This window comes from Ceratotherium simum, chromosome 7 (assembly GCF_057802395.1).
Source record: "Ceratotherium simum simum isolate JZ-2026a chromosome 7, ASM5780239v1, whole genome shotgun sequence".
Lineage (NCBI taxonomy): Eukaryota > Metazoa > Chordata > Mammalia > Perissodactyla > Rhinocerotidae > Ceratotherium > Ceratotherium simum.
The window spans coordinates 1,834,720-1,851,732 of record NC_141906.1 but is presented as its reverse complement, the minus strand read 5'-3'; the positions used below and the strand labels follow the sequence as shown (position 1 = coordinate 1,851,732).

The 17,013-nt window shown below is 41.1% G+C and overlaps 1 protein-coding gene across 1 annotated transcript in view; it reads right to left on the bottom strand.

The window, feature by feature from the left end:
* Window positions 1-17,013, bottom strand: part of DCDC1 (doublecortin domain containing 1) — a 392,270-nt gene that overhangs the window by 13,166 nt on the left and 362,091 nt on the right. Inside the window, exons 29-35 of the mRNA XM_087433962.1 lie at window positions 15,168-15,353; window positions 13,627-13,830; window positions 12,136-12,337; window positions 8,555-8,707; window positions 7,740-7,841; window positions 3,242-3,378; window positions 1,830-2,009 (exon numbers count right to left, since the gene is read on the bottom strand). Of these exons, the coding sequence (XP_087290088.1) occupies window positions 1,830-2,009; window positions 3,242-3,378; window positions 7,740-7,841; window positions 8,555-8,707; window positions 12,136-12,337; window positions 13,627-13,830; window positions 15,168-15,353 (1,164 nt within the window). The remainder of the gene's footprint in view (window positions 1-1,829; window positions 2,010-3,241; window positions 3,379-7,739; window positions 7,842-8,554; window positions 8,708-12,135; window positions 12,338-13,626; window positions 13,831-15,167; window positions 15,354-17,013) is intronic.

The following is a 17,013-nucleotide window of genomic DNA, read 5'->3' as shown; positions in this document are numbered from 1 at the left end:
ACTCCCTATTGATGAGTGTTTAAATTATTTCTAATTTATCTGTGTTATAAATAGCCCTGTGATACATATTCTTACCAAACAATCTTTGCATAGATTCATGAAAATATCCTTGGGAAGTTCTAGAAGTATATTTTCTTATGAGATATATATAGCCACATTGTCCTCCAAAAAGTTGTACTTTAATCAGCAGGAGAGTGCCCATTTCTCTACACCCAAGTAAATCTTGATATATTTTCAAAAGCTTTGCCAATTTGAAATATTAATTTAATGAGAGCACAGACTGTGTTTTATTTATTCCCCCTACTACTACCACTACTATCAATGTTAACCTGTCAACTGTACTGCAGGGTAAAGTCCTCAAAATCTTTTCACATACTGAATTAGAATAATACCTTACAACATCTAGCACAGTGCCCTTCATGTACAAAGTTCCTAGAGAAATTATATGATCATGGAATAATACTTATAAGGGTGCATTTTATATGCTACATGAGAGTCACATGAGTCTAAAAGTCATTCCTCCACCAGATATATGTAATTTTTATAAAAGTTATTGTTAAGTTTCTGCTATCCTGAGTCTGATAGGCACTCTTTAATCTTATTGCCCCTGCTCTACCCTTTACCTATCTATTAATCCCTTCATCGTCCCTCACTAATGTGTCAGTTGTAGTTGCAACGATTAAATGCATTTTAAGACTTAGCATCTACAGTATGAACTCTGAGATTTTTGAAGAAAACAGCAAGAGAGAAACATCTCAGCTCTTTAAAGAACCTCTTCTAGAATGTTTTCTACTGAAAAAGTTTTCACTCTCTTTTTAAAAATCACTCCCCCCCCGCCATGTATGTGAAGTCCCTTTCTGGTTTTGAGTACATTTTCTGCATTTTTCTCTCTTCTTTCTCAAGTACAGCAAATTGGTTGTCAACTTCTGAGATGCAATAGCTTTCACAGTTCTTATTCAAAAAACTCTGTCAAAGAGGAGTGGTCTCCGTCGCACTCTGAAATCACCATCTTCAGAGCAGAGCCCCTCTGAGGTGCCGTTACTCCCCGTGCCCTCATCAGCCTCTATGACTCCTCTCGGCCGGTCTATTGCACCATCTTGCCTTTCCCTTCACCTGCCAACGTCTCATCTTTATGTGACTTCCTCTGGTCCCAGAAAAACTTATAAAAACATTTCACAAAATAAAAAAGCCAAACAACTACTCAAGATATCACTGCAACAGATAAGACTTTTTAAAAAGTCTGTGAAAATCCATTGATTAGGTACCTAAAGTTGTATTTACAACTAAGACAAAATGTCAGACTTTAGAATTATATCCTTGATATTGCAAACAAGACGTGAACTGCACTCATCTTTTCCTTAGTCAATGTTTCAACTTTGGAAAGTGCGAGTCGGCTGTGGTTCCAGGGCACTGGGTTGTAAGAACACGGTGGGTTTTCCCTGATGAACACTGTTGTTTTCCCTACAGAGAATGTGTCTAGTGAGTAATTCCTGATGGGGGAAATCACTCTTTTGTGAACTGGGTTTGAAACGGAACGGGAAACCTATTGTAAAGTTTAGATTTTACTCTTTGGCCATCATTGTTCTCTGTCAGCCAAATGTTGAGTTCTGATTCACACGTGTCAGATAGCACTGGACTCCACGTTTTCACATGTAGGAGCTCCTTTACTCCTCATGTCAACCCTGTGAGGAAAGTGTTATTCTCATTTCACAGATGAGAAAATGAAGTTTAGGAAGGTAAAATAACTTGCCTGACCTAACGATCTAGACATGTCAGAGCTGGGATTTGAACCCAGAACTATGGAACACTTCCTTTCCCACTAGACTGACCTCTGGAATAGTTCTGCCCCAGGCATAAGTGCCGTCTTCGGGTCTGCCCCCATTCAGATAGAGCCACACTCGTTTGGCGTTGGGTTGCTTATACAGGCGGCTCTGCTTGAGTGCCACACGTGTAGTTGCAATTGGAGGATTTCTCTCGTGTTGCAGTTCCTGGACTTCAGAAAGGTGTGCCTGTTAAGAAAAGCCCAGTGAACGCCTTGGTTAGAGAATCCTCTGTTAGTGTATGTGTGAAGAATGTAATGACAGATAGAAATATCTTATAACTGTAAACTTCACTGAAAAAATTTTAGGAAGTACATTACGCTCTCCTGTCACTGACTCTTCTGTAAATTCCCCTTGCTTCCCTGAACCACTAAGGGCAATAATAATCACAGAGTAATAATAATAAGGCACTTATTTTGGCAAAGCATTTCACCTTCATTTATAATTTGGAGAAATGAATAGAGATGTGTTGTTGGATTTCTGCACAGTGGTTCTCCTACTGAGCGATTTCTCTGCATCTAACAAATGAATATTTTATTAGAATCACAACGTCATTTCCTTTAACCAAGGAATGCTTAGGGGAGTGCGCGTGACTGTTGTTTAAGTCTTCACTCACTGTCTTTTAAAATACGGCTGCCACCCTGCGCTTTGCCAGATCCCTGCCGGGTGGCTTTCCACCCACCTCGAGTGGGTCCTATTCAATGTTCTGCATTCGTTCCCTGGTCAGTGATTTATCCTTCTTAGCTTGGCAAGAAGTCATATTTCTAGCAATGTCAATTTCCTTTTTTCTAGTAACCTTGACTTGGACACATGCCTAAGATTTTGATTGAACACATTTCATGATTTGAGGAACCCTATTAAATAAGAACATTTCATTTTGATGAAAAACTTTGCAAGCAAAAAGTTTTCCCAGGTCTCTATCCCCAAATCCTCTCTCAGCAGCTGACCTTTCTCTTCCTGACTTTTTATGTCTGGCAATCCTGAAGGATTAACCAATTGGACTGAAACTGCTTTCTGAATTCCTCACTTCTGAATGTCTCCATTGCAATTAGTATTTTGCTCCTCGCTCTTTTTACATATTGAGACATACCCTTAGGAGTGATGAGCAATGAAGCCATAAGGCTCAACTTGACTACACTTACTGTAATTACCTTTGTACATATCCACTGGGTCTTTTCTCTTCTGTGCTAAGGTCATAATTTCTCGTCTCCATTCAAACAAAACAGACTTTCATAGGAGCTGGCTGTCTCTTAGATAGCTGCTCTCCAAATGCCAACTCAATGCTTGGACATGCTTATGTGGTCATAACTGACCAGATGCCGAGAATATATTAATAGCATGATTTAAAAATTCAACACTGTACTTTTAAAAGCTTATAAAAGAGGCTGAGTCTTGAATGCCTGGAGTCCTAAAGAACATACCTCTGAATGTCTTATAAGTTCCATGAGTTTAATTTCCTCTTGAGTCTGCTCAGCCCAGCCTCCTTCCACCACCACCGGCCGCACAGGGCTTCTGTTGGGAACCATGGTGGCCGGCTGACATGCTGCTTCTCGCCGCCCTGGGGAAAGAAGTCTCTGGAAATATTGTTTCTGATGATGGGCTTTCAGATTTCAAATAAATTGGTTTGGCTTTCTATGCATAAATCATTCCACTTGGGAACATAGGCTAAAATACTAAATATATCATAAAAGCAAAGATGCCTAAGGTAATAATATCTAACAATGCCTCTTCATATGGGAGCTTGAAGCTTTAAATAGCCAGGATATGCATACTCACTGTACAGACAGAAAAGAAAGATAACATGCTGACTTCCACACTGGCCCCAGTCTCTTATCCACGATATGGTTCAGCGGTAATTTAGTCAAATAGAATCTGTGACCTACATAGCCCATCATCTCTTCCAGTCATGGAACATATGTTTTGTTCTCTTCGCTAATAATAAGTCTTTCCCCCACAATTAGCTTAGCAGCCTGGGGATTAAGTATTTCTAAAATAATATTAACCCAAGAGACAGGAGGCCTTTTTTTCTATCTAATAATACCCCACGAGCACGATTAGTTTCTGACACCTCTGCTGTGCCCTTTAGGCTGTTAAGAAGCTGTGGTAAGAGAAAATATTTATTGGAATACCGTATTCTAAAGAATCACAGGCATAATTTAATAAGTGTGGTGATCTGAATTTATGCATTCTTTCAACTAGACCACGTGAAATCGTTCTAAAAGAGGTTTAAAAGTCATACTGATGAACTTGCTCTCTTTCTGTGTTGAAGAGATACTCAGCACCGAGTCTCATACTCATCTTTAAACGTCCATCTTAAGTGAGAACAACACTTTCTCTTGTATGTTCCTTTCAGATGCTTCTGTTGAGCACCAGCTATGGGTCAGGCATTGTGCTGGACAATGCAAATACAAACATGTTCAAGATCGAGTGCTTGCCTCAAGTTTGGTAAGAGGCAGATGTCACGGAAATGATTACACCAATAACTGATCACAATTGTGCTCACCAGGGAGGGACAGGGCCCATAAAAGCATGTAGCAGGGGTCACTGACCCAATCTGAGGTGTCAGAGAAGGCTTCGAGAGACAGTAACACTCAGGTGGATAAAATAACAGAATGAAGCTGAGTCCTAATTTTGTTACCAAAGGACTCTTGGTGTGCAGATTTTCAGACTCTGACTACAAACAAAACTCTGAAAATAGTCCAATACTTGCAGAGGATAAAGCATTTGTGCTCTTATAGCTCAAGTTTGTGGAAATAGATCCAGCAATAAAAATAAGTGGCAGCAATGACTTTTCAGGGAAACTAGAGCTCTATGTACCTAATAAGCATTCATATGCAATTTATGGATGTGGAGAAAGCATAATTGAATCAATCAGCAATGAGTTACAGTGACAGTGCCATTAGGTAACTTGCTTTGGAGAAGACCACAGTGGCCACAGAAAAATCATAACACAAATTTACACTGAGTATAGTTTTTAGCAACTCTAGTCATAAAGTGCAGATAACATTAATTTATGATACATACATTCTTATGGATAATATTTCAATAAATGTTTTATTTACAATATACTTTGAACATTAAAATTTTGCTCAACTAAAGAGAGTTCAGCAATAGTTTATCATTTATACTATCAAGAGCCAAGCATTGAATATAGGAAAGAGGAAAAACATTAGGCGTTGTTTTTTGTCAACTTGCTTCTAATGGTCTTAAGCAAATGAATGCATTTGCACTATAATTTTCATGGAGACATAATGACTTCACAAAAGGTTTTTGTTTGGGAAAGGTTTTCATAAAAAACTATTATTTATGTAGGTAAGACTAACAGAAATTGAAACCAAGCAAAAACATATTGAATAAATTATTTTCTATTTTCTTATTACATTTTCCATTTATGCTATTTTATTTCACATGAGATCAGGGGATGGCAATGATAATTGCTAACTATTCCTGGGAACGCTGGAGAACACGAGGGCTTTGCTATTCTCTCAGACTATAAATCTCACCTGGACAGCTCTCCTCCTCAGCAGCCTGGGAGGGCAGGTCCACCTCACTGGGGATTTCGGTTAGCAGACCCCCTTGGCCCTCACACTAAATAAAAGGCTCCAGTGTTGCCTTTATGTCTAACAAAGGTGACACTCTGGCCTGACCTGCCATTCCTTAATTGTATTTATTAGTCTTTAAGACCCCAAGCAGGAAAATAGGCTGCCTTCTCAGCAACCCCATCCTAATATTTATTGAGTATTTATTATGTGCTGAGCATGTAGTAAATAGTTGACATTTGTTACTTAATCATAAAAACTCTACAAAGTAATTACTAGTATTACAATTAATATTAGCAAGGATCATGCTTATAACTGAAATGTAAAATCATCTTAGCACAGTACTTTGTACATAGTATATGCTCAATAAACATCTGTCGCATTTACCAACGGCTATAAGAATAGGAAATAATCGATTCTGCAACTATTCATACCCCACACCTCCTCTTTCATCCAAGGAGCTTGCAGGAGCTCACAATCTAACAGGGACTGCAGTGAACTGAGTTTAGACTTGTCCTTACTTATCCTCACACTCCTAACAATAAGAAAAGTCCTTCCTCAGAGTAGGTATTTGATAAGCATCTATTGAATTTACATCTAACAGCAGAAAACATACCAGTTTGTCAGTAGAGACAAGATTTATCCTAGCACTAAATTCTAAGAGAAACTATACATCAGTGGATCCCTCCATAATGGACACCATCTGACCAAAGAGAGACTATTTTCAACAGACGTATTAGGGATGATGCTAACTGAACTTTTAAATGCCTTTTTTAATACTTAATTATAACAAAAGCTGAAGACATGATATAAAATCAGAATTCAGTAAAGGCAGCTCTGCCAGGTGCTATTTTCAGTGTGTTGCCTTCTATTGATTTAACTGGATACAGGAACAGAGCTTAGAAAACTCACTGGAGTGAATGGTTGAAATTCCATTCATTCTTTAATTCAATCATTCTGTAACTATTCAGAGAACAAATAAGAAGGGTATAGAATTCATAATATAACATAGAAGAGACAGTCACAGGAACAGGTAATTATAATGTCATGAGGATGATCAGAGGGGAAGTTCAGGGTGTGATAAACCACATTATCCCTGACTTGGCATGTCAGAGGAGGCTTTGGGAAGAAACAAGAAGTCAACTGAAAAGTACAGAATGAGTAGGAGCAATCCAAGAGGACAAGAGAGAGAAAAGTTTGAGGCAGAGGGAACTGAATTGTACAAAAAACTCAAAGTTAAGAAAGCACGTAGTGTGTCTGGGGGACTGAAAAAAAGTCCAAATGGGTGGAGTGGAGTGGAGTGGGCAAGGAGGGCGAGAAGCACGTTAAGGAGTTTCAACTTTACCTTAAAGATAATAGGGAGCTTTGAAGGTTTTACGCCTGGAGGACCATAACACCATCGCACTTTTGCATGACCCCTCCAGCTCCAGAATGTCACTGTTATGCATAGAATGGAAACTACGGTCAAGACTGTAGGGAAGGAGACCAATTAGAAAGCTGTTCCAGTAATCCAAGGATTAGACGACAATAGCTTGAACTTGGATAATGACAGTGAGAATTAAGATAGAACTCATTATTAATAGAGTCAAAGCAACAAGACTTTCTGATATTTGCTTGGAGAAAATGAGCGAGAGGGAGATGCCTAGGGTGACTTCCAGGTTCTGAGATGGAACACTTGGGTGGGTGGTGGTAGTGCCCACTGCTAGAAGCAATGAAGGAGGTGTTGGTGTGGGGCAATACGATGACTTGAGTCTTGCACGTGCCCATGGGACATTCAAGTGAAAATGTCTAGTAGCTGGAGTAGTAGAAGTTAGCAGTAGTAACAGATGCTTTTCACTTAAAACCAACAATCCTTTTGGTAAGAACTGGAAAATAGCCATTTCCACCCAGAGTTCTGTCCACTGCACTTAGGACTAGTTGTGTTGTTTACTGAAGTAAGAGTCACATGTTTTTGACACCAGATAGCGCACATACTCAGGAATTGAAATCCTGCTGTGACGATTACAGAGCCTGAAATGTATTCCCTCCCAGACTAAAGGCCATAATACATTTTCTCCCCAAAGAACCATTTGATATCTTAAGTGCTGGGAATACATAAGGCCAGGAAAACCACAGGGTGGTTATGGACACAGATACCCTCCTAGTTTTGTTAATGTATACATAAACCATGTGATATTAATTTTAATATAAAATTTACAAATATACAATCAGTACCAAAAGATATACTATTAGGTTTTAGACTTGCTCAAGTGACTTTCGTAACACACGTTTACATAGTACTCAGGTAAACATCTGGTATCTAGTGGTAGAAAAAACTGCAAGCAAATTGAGGTTACATTTAGAGTTAAACATGGCGGTACTTGATTTAGTTCATACTGACCTCTTAACTGTCTCATTCTGTGTTTCATGGTGTCTAGATCAGCCAAAATTTTGTCCTTTTTTAGCCAGTTCTGTTTTTCTAGTTTTTCTGCTTTCTGCAAAGCTAGAATAATAAAAATACATGATATTTTGTCTTGTATTCTTTTATCAACAATAATTTATCATGCAAGCCAAAATTTATAAAGAACTTTTTGCTCCAAGAAATAGAGTCAATTAGAAACAGGTAATTAAAAGGTAAGAGTCATTAAAAGAACCCTCATTTGAAAGATGACAGGGCTTAAGGCATTTCTTCACGGAATGAGGGGGAAAGAAGAACAGCGCTGTTTTATTCTACAGACTTACCATATGCAATAGTCATATTTCATTCTCCACTTCTACAAACTATTTGGAGGTGATGAAAGCCTGGCTTGGAACCATTCATTTTTTTAAACATCCACCTACTGCCTAAAGGGTGCAATTCTTAAAAATGAAAATGTGCAGACAGGTCGTCTTCAGTGTGAATTAAACTCATTTGTTATTTTCTAATGTATATCATTATTCTCAGTCTTAGAGACCAAGGATCTCTTTATCAACTAAATTAGACATTTCCCATGCAGAATACTCCATTCCAGGAAAAAGGAGCAGGCACTTGTGCAAACACAGGAGCACGGCTGTCCTTGTGTGCGGGGTAATCGGGGGGCCCCTGTGTTTTGCATAAATGTGATGTTGTTATGTTGACATTACACACACTTAATTCATTTTCTTACAGCGACATAAAATTTGTTTCTCTCTCCCTTCCTACACTTGCTTGAAAGAAAGCAAAAACAAAAAACTTACCGCTCGGAGATAGAAATGGTTCCCCACAAGACACCCAGACGGCAATAGGATCTCTGAGGACGAGAGCGAGGGAAGACTTATCTACACTGTCCACAATATCGGATGGCACAGACGGGGGAAACAACTTGGTTTTCACTTTCATTCTTGGGTTTTCTGGGGAACAAATGACACGTTTACCATTATTCAATGAATAACGAATAAATTTGCTTACTGAATTCATTTGCTTATTCAAAACATTTCATTCTTCATTAATGACTTGATTTAAACATGCAATACCCAAACCAGATTCCAATATATAAATTTGATCAGAAACTTCACATGCAACCAAAGAATTTAAACTAATCTGATTATAAATATATGTTTTAGTTTGTTTCTTACACTTCACCTAGTTCTGAAAGAAATTTGAGGTAGCTTACCAAAATATCTACTCTGAAAAGGGATAAAATAAAGAGATAAGAAAACCAAGCAAAGGGGAAAAGGAGTATAGAAATAGACTAAAGCCAGACATAAGGTGCCTCAGTATCCTTGTCTTTTAAATGGATAATAGTATCTATCTCATTCTGCTGCTGGGAAGATTAAAAGAATAAAAAAGTAAAGTGCTTAGAATAAATAGTGTTGGGTCTATTTAATTAGGCAGGCATTGAAAAAATGCTAGATAATACTTTCATCATTAAATGGAAATGAATACTATTTTTTATTTGCTAGAGATAAATCACAATTTGGGCTCTGAGCTTCCTAGTGGCCAAAGCAAAGAGGAAAACACAATTTTAAGATTCACATGGGGCCGGCCCTGTGGCTTGGTGGTTAAGTGTGCATGCTGCGATGCTGGCGGCCCGGGTTCGGATCCTGGGTGCGCGTTGAGGCACCACTTCTCTGTCCATCCTGGGGCCGAGTCCCACATACAGCAACTAGAAGGGTGTGCAGCTATGACATACAACTATCTACTGGGGCTTTGGGGGCAAAAAATAAAAAAAAATAAATAAAATCTTTAAAAAAAAAAAAAAAAAGATTCACATGGCCCACACAGACAGACAAACTCCTCAGAAGATACACCTTCCCTGGTCCTGGGATCTGAGAGAGATTTATTTCAGGGTCTTCATAAAGGAGTTATTTGTGATATAGCTAACAGTAGCCTGCAATAGAAATTAACATACATTGAGAATGTACTATGTGCTGGGTATTTTACCAAGACATCTACATATGTTATCTCACGTAGTGCTCAAAATGATCCTCTGAGGTAGGTCCAAGCCTAGTTTACAGATAATGTAACTGAGAGTTAGTCACATAGCTAGGCGGTGGCAGAGCCAGAGTTAGAATCCAGGCCGTCTGCCTCCAGAGCCTGTGCCCTTTACCACTGCCTCCAAAGTGCACATGATGCTGAGTTTGTGACTGATGTCTGTTTCTTTACAGTTGCTCAGTGCAAACTGACAGCATAACGCCAAGCCATGATTCAGTAAAGGGGGCAGCCCACTAATGGACCTACCTGATTCAAGGATAACCTTTAGACAAAGAAGGGAAGCGATGACCTTTTGGTAGTCCTGCATGAACAACATTACCTCCAACCAGGTTTTAAACAAGAATTTGAAAGAAGAGTGTTGGAGATTGCAATCTTCCAGATATTCCATATGCCAAATAAAGGCAGAACTATATCCTTTATGATCAGCCAAGCATTAAATATTCACATAATTATTTTTAAAAACTCATTAGAAAACAAAACAAATAATATCATTGTGAGATAATAGAAAATATATATATTGGTCTCTGCCCCTGGTTTCTGCCACATAGCTCCTAAAACCCTTCTAATTTCCTACGTGATCAGAGCACTAGGAGCATCTCTTGTTCTAATATTTGATCTCTGCCCCTGGTCCCTGGTGCAGGGCTCCTAAATCCTTTGGAATTTTCAGGGTGATGGCAGTGTCTTGTTCAAAGGAGGCAACTCTTGGTGGGCTCCTGGATGGGGCTGGTTACCAGAAAGACCAGGCCATGACTGGCAGTGTGGAATTTTCAACCCTATCCCCTCATTCTCCAGAGAGGGGAGAGGGGCTAGAAACGGAGTTAATGACTGATCATACCTACATGATGAAGTCTCCATAAAATCCCCCAAGTATGAGGTTCAGAGAGCTTCTGGGTTGGTGAACATGTGGGGGTGCTGGGAGAGTGGTGCCCGAGACAGAGCGTGGAAGTTCCGTGATCTTTCCTCATACCGTGTCCTACCCATCTCTTCCATCTGGTGTTCACTGTATCCTTTTTCATATCCTTTTATAATAAACTGGTCATCTACTAAGTAAACTGTTGCCTGAGTTCTCTGAGCCACTCTAGCAAATTAATTGAACTGAGGAGGGAGTTGTGGGAACTTCCAAATTATAGCCAATAGGTCAGAAGCACAGGTAACAACCTCGACGTGTGAGTGGTGTCTGAAGTGGGGGGTGCGGGAGGAGGGCGCAGTCTTGTGGACTGAGACTTCCCCTGTGGGGTCTGATGCCACCTCCAGGTAGACAGTGTCGGTGTTTAGTTAAATGGCAGGGCACCCAGCTGGTGCTACAGAATTGCTGGGTGTGGGAAACAACTCCGCACAACTAGTGTTGGCAATGCTGTGAGTGTGTCAGAAGTGTGAGAGTAAAGGAGACACACGGGAGGAATGTGGGTTTTCCTACTCAATCCTGCGCACAGGAACGATAGCTAACGCTCACCGAATGTTTGGTAAGCATCAACCAGGCACTGCTCTAGGTGACATATACATTCACATACACATATCCAGATTCATACATATTCTTATGAGTACATATTCATACTTATGAGGACCAAATGAGTACATATTCACATGACTATGAGTATCCTCATTTGACAAATGAGGAGACTGAGGCACACAGAGGTTAAGCAACTTGCCCAAGATCGTCCAGTTAGCAAGTGTCAGAGCTGGGATGTGAACCCTGGTATTCTGGCTCCAAAATCCAAGTTCTTAACCTCTGAACCATGCCTGTCAAGACAAGAGCAGTGGACACTTGAGATAACTGCTGAGTCACTGCTAGCGAGACTCTTTCTCTAAGCAAACTGTTGTTGGGGCCACGTCCCTGCCCTCAAGCTGTGCACAGTCCAATGAGACACACAAAGCTGTGAACAGACAGAGGCACATTTGCTGGAGCCTCTGGGAGTTTACAGGAGCCTTGGAGACGGGCAGGGCAGGCAGGATGTGGGAGGCAGGTGGTATGGAGTGGACACGTGACTTCTCATAGTGGAAGAGGTTTGCATTGACCCAACTCCACTTTCTCAAGTGGCCTCCAGTTGGTCTCGGTTCTGAATTGAAGAACAAAAGCTGCTTGTGTTGCATAAAGTAGCTAAGCTGTCAAACATATTTTATAAATTCTAGGCAATTTATGTATTGTTTTGGTTCTGAAAGCAAATTTACAATTTTTTTTATTTTTGTTTTTATTCTGCAAGGTAAAGATGACATGAGAATCTCATATGAGAACAGTTTCCTGTGACTGTAGTTCTAGAAGGGGTTACTGAACGAAGGAATCACATTTAACTTTTTGTGGTCAAATGGAAGTAGAATTGGCTAAATCCTGTAGAATGTAACCAACCTTCCATACTTTTAACTGCTGTCTCTTCTGTTCCAACAGGGGCTGCCTCTTCCTTGGGTTCCTCAGAGTCTCTCTGGATAAAAGGTTTGTCGAGAGCCCATAAAATCAAATCGAGCAAGGAATGGACTGCAGTTCCGTCTTGGGTGAACACTTTGGAGGCTGCTCTGGCAAGACCGAGCCGTTCCGTGCATTCTGTAAGAAGCTACATAACACCAACCACACAGAACTGAGAGGAAATCGCGAGAGAACTGGGAATAATCATGAAGAGCTTGTTATTTTTAGATCTCTGAGAAAATCCTTTAATTTGAGAAAATAGAAAGCTGAACAACAACTACTGACTTGATCTTTGATTAGGGACAATTTTTGATATTAGATTATCCTACATAATCTCACAAAATTAGTCCAATCCAGCTGTGAAAATTCTTAGGTCCAGAAATTTAACCCAGCAGTTGACATTTGTTAATGCATTTTATCATGAGAGTATCTATTTCCTAAGAAATGTTCAACCTAGAAATCCACTTTCAATTTGGCTGCCTTATAAGGTATAAATTGTTGTAACACTTCCTACTGATGAACAGTTCTAAAATAAATGAATTGACTTTCAAAGCAAGAACTGACACATATTATTACTTCCATTGTCCAGATGGGAAAACAGGCTGAAAGGTTAATATCTTTGCCCAAGACCACAAAAGCCAGCTGTGGATCCCAGAGTGAATCTTGGAGTTGCTAACTTTTGTACTTTGCTTAGTCTGTTGAACAACATCTTTTTTAAAAAAAAAAATCTGCTTGTATTCAACCAAAGAGGCGTGTGAATGAGTTTGTGTGCGGGTGTGTCTGCAAGGAGGTCTCCAGGGTAACTAACTCCAGATGAAGTTTAACACTGCCTGTAAAACGTGCTGCGAAAGGAATCGGCCAGAACGTACAGACAAGATAATCACCCAGCGATGGAAGCACAATGCTGGGTTTGGGCCTTTTGGGCTCTCCTCCGTCCCTGAGACCATGGGGACAGCCTCTAAGAAGGAAACCACATATTCCCTCCTGGCACAACTCCTGCTTCGCCAGTGTGAAAATGGAGGGAAACACCCTGTCAACAAACGAGTGCTCAGATTCTCCAATGACAGATGAGGGGGCGGCTCGTAGAATAGTCAGACAACATGCAGCTTGAAGCTGGAATAGGAGGAAGGCAGAAAGGCATTGTCTGTCACAGAAGGAAGAAAATCTGGTGGCTTTGTTCCCCCTGTTTTTGTACATCTTTGCTCCGGAGCTAATCTAAACACCATATTCTGGTTTCTCACTTTTCTAAGTCTGTATCCAAAGAAATACAATCAATAGGAATATCTTTAAGAAACCAGAGATCTTGATCTCATCAGTTTAAATTGGTGAAACTGGCTGGGGACATTTATCACTCAATCCCACTGCTTTTTTCTTGTCAGAAGAATCACCATTATTACCTCTGAGGAGGCGAGAAGCATTTAAGTGATAGCCACTTACCATGGGGAATGTTCCAGCCACAATTAACTTCCCATTTCGATATCCATCTCCGTTTTTGTATGCAATTATTTTCAGTGCCTTCTGGTGCGTAGCTGCCATACCACTATGAGATACCACTTGTGTGCGGGTCTTCATCCGTAAAGATAATAGACGGTCTTCATAATAACTTAGAGTTTTCTCAGCCTCGTAAGAAGATAAATCAGCCTGAATAAAAAAAAAAATCATAGGTCTACTCAAGCTTTTTTCTTTTAGTTCTGTTACTTTGGTATACTTCAGTCTCTAACTTAATAAATAGGCGTGTGGCGTCTACATTTTGCAATGCTCACTCCACGTGTGACAGGTATTGGATGCTGCAGCAGGAGGGACACTGGGCCGGAACTCAGTTCTCTCCCCAGCCCTGTCACTGAGTCTCTAGGGGACTTGGGCCTCTTGTTTCTGGTCTCCTCCTGTGACAGGAGGTGAGGAAGGATGCCAGGGCCAGAGAGAGCTGGGCGTGAAGGAACGGCACGCCAGCACTACAGACACTCTCTCCATCTTGACCTTCAGGACGATGCCATCCTGAGGTGGCAGATACTGAGGAAGGAGGAAGGGAATGAGTGCAGCCTCAACCACACAGGAATGAGGAGTGGACCCCACACTGCTCCCTTCCCTCTCCTTCCTCACTCTTGAGGGGAAGCTCTGTCTCAGATGCTCTAACACTGGGGATTCTCTTCAGTCAGCTCACCCACATCCTCAACGCTGCCCCACTATCAGCAAAGCAAGGACAATGCCTTCGGACTCCCCCAGAGGAGTGACTGCCTGTCTCCTTCAGAGTCACTGTGTCGGTGATGTTTGTGGTGATGTTACTACCCCACCCCTCCCTGCAATGCGTGTTGGGTTCGGGGGAGAGAGGAGAGTGGTTTGGGAACGGGTGGGCAGGCCCTGAAAAGCACCAGGCCAGAAGACTGCCCACCTCTTAGGAATCTCCTTCTCATACAGGTGTGTAAGTTCCCCTCAGCACGTCTCACTTCTGAACTTGAGGAAAGAATTTTTTAAATGGTGCCATTTTAAATTAAGATCATAGGAAAGTGCAGAGATTTTCTCTCCATGAGCTATAAATAGTATTAGACATGGATGTGTGAATTCAGGCACCCAACCCGAAGAGTCATTAACAACGACATGTCAAATGCCCCCTGAAAGGTTCCATCCTAGTAAAAAGGTGTTTGCCTTGTAGGTACAGGCAGAAAGCCACTCCACTAGGTAAAGATTTGCAGTTACTTCCTCCTCTAAAAGCAACACGGAGAGCAGGAGAAGGTGTCAGAAGATGATTAAAGCCGCAGAAGTGCCCAATTAACTTCAAAGAGTGTATCGAACTATTAATAGACGATGTATTTTAAATTACGAGGGGGAAAAGGAAATCAATGCAGGTGTAGTGGGGAAGGGGCAGCAAAGGAAGACGAGTCGGAGGAGTGGAGAGGAACTGAGTGCAGGCAGATAACAAATGCACCACCGTTTCCAAACTGACGCCATATACACATCAGCAGAGCCCGGTCATGACACACCTCAGCCACCTTGATGACCTTGAAAGGCCCTCGTGAGAAGGGCTTCTGGGTCTGGGATCCTGAGGCACAGAGGAACGGCAGCCCAGGAAGCAACTGTTTCAGTCCCTTCTCTGCTTGCCTGGATTGTCCACATGCCAAGCAGAGCATCATTTTTTTCTTTCCAGCGGATGAGAGATAATAGTATCCCTGAAAAGGGAAAAGATGCTTTTATATAGGCACATCTCAATTATGACAGCATTTTTGTAGAACACTTTATAATACAAATAAAGCAGTTCTACAACCCCTAAATGCTAAATTTGAAATCTCAACATGAATGCATTATTTTGCTCCCTAATAATTACATTTAAAAAGAACACATTTCCAAATTCCGTTGACTGAAAAAGCCTAGAGGCAACGACCATTCAACATCAATCTGTGTAACTTGTGTCCAGAATCAGGGTTTCTTGGAGGAATGGCCAGTTCCAGACTTGAGGCAAGAGACATATACATACAAGACAAGCAAGGCTTGTCATGTGATACCCAGAAGGAAAAGAAGCCCCCAAGAGTAAAGGAGTCAGGTCAAAATTACACGGGAGCCAAAGAGAAGGGCCTTCACTGGCCCAAAGTGGGACAATGTGGGAACAACAAAAAGAATGACAAACAAAACACTTTGAATGTGTTTGAATATGTAAAATCCTTAGTTCATGACGATGCTAAAAATATAAGTAAAAACAACAACAACAACAAACAACAACAAACAACAAAACCACAACTTAACGGAGTCCATTGGAAGTAAACTGGCACCAGTTTATAACGCTGGAATCCGGCCATTAGAAAGTGTGGCAGATTATTTCAAAGATGGCCACCATGAGGCCATCCCACCCTCGTCTGCAGGCCCTTCTGGAACATGACTTTGCTGCTCCTCCGCTCAAGAAACAGAGTTTCTTTCTCCTTCTCTCTCTTCCTTGAATTGGGCAAGGCCATGTGACTCACTCTGGCCAACGCAGCATTAGCAAATGTGTTGCAAGCAGACATGTAAGAAGTGCTTGCACACCGGAGCTTGTATCTTTCAGCTGCAGCGGGAACCCTGAGACCACAATCTGAACGCACTTGAGCTCACCTGCTCCAGGAGCCTTGAGGAGAACCAAGGTCCCAGCTCAGAGCCTGCCAAGCACCAGACATGTGAGGGAGGCTGTCTTTGACCGCCCAGTCCCCACAGAACCACCAAACTACTGAAGCACCACCAGATGACCAGAGCCACATTAGTGACCCTGGACAAGACCAGCAGAACTGCCCAGCTGAGCCCAGCCCAAATCGCTGACCCACAGAGCAAAAACAGTTGTTGGTTTAAGTCACTAAGTTTTCAGGTGGTTTGTTATACCACAATGGATAAGTGAGATGGAAAAAATTAAGCATTTATCCTACCCTCCCTTACAAATCATATTTTTGGGTAGTCAAATACCTAGTTGAAGAGATAAAATTCTTCCTTACATTAAAAGTTCAGCTAATAAATGTGAGGAAAAGCAATAGAATTAGACAAAATTGACCTTTTTGAAACTCCTAATGATTTAGGCAAAGATCACCAAAGGGCAACACTAGAGGAAAAGGCACTGGGAATGTTTTTAATGTGGGATTAGATTGTAATCACCTGAACCCACTGATAACTGCCATCACGAAAAATGGAAAATCCAGGCATTGTTTGCCCGTGTAAGTGATAAATATGAAACACACAGTAAAGCCTAGAAGATTCTTGTCCAAAAAAGCTGAACATAAATCTAATTACAACCCTAGTGCCCAACTCCATTTACAAGAATTATGGGGCTAGAGAAACAGGGTGGTAAAGGATGCCATGGAAGCAAACAGACAA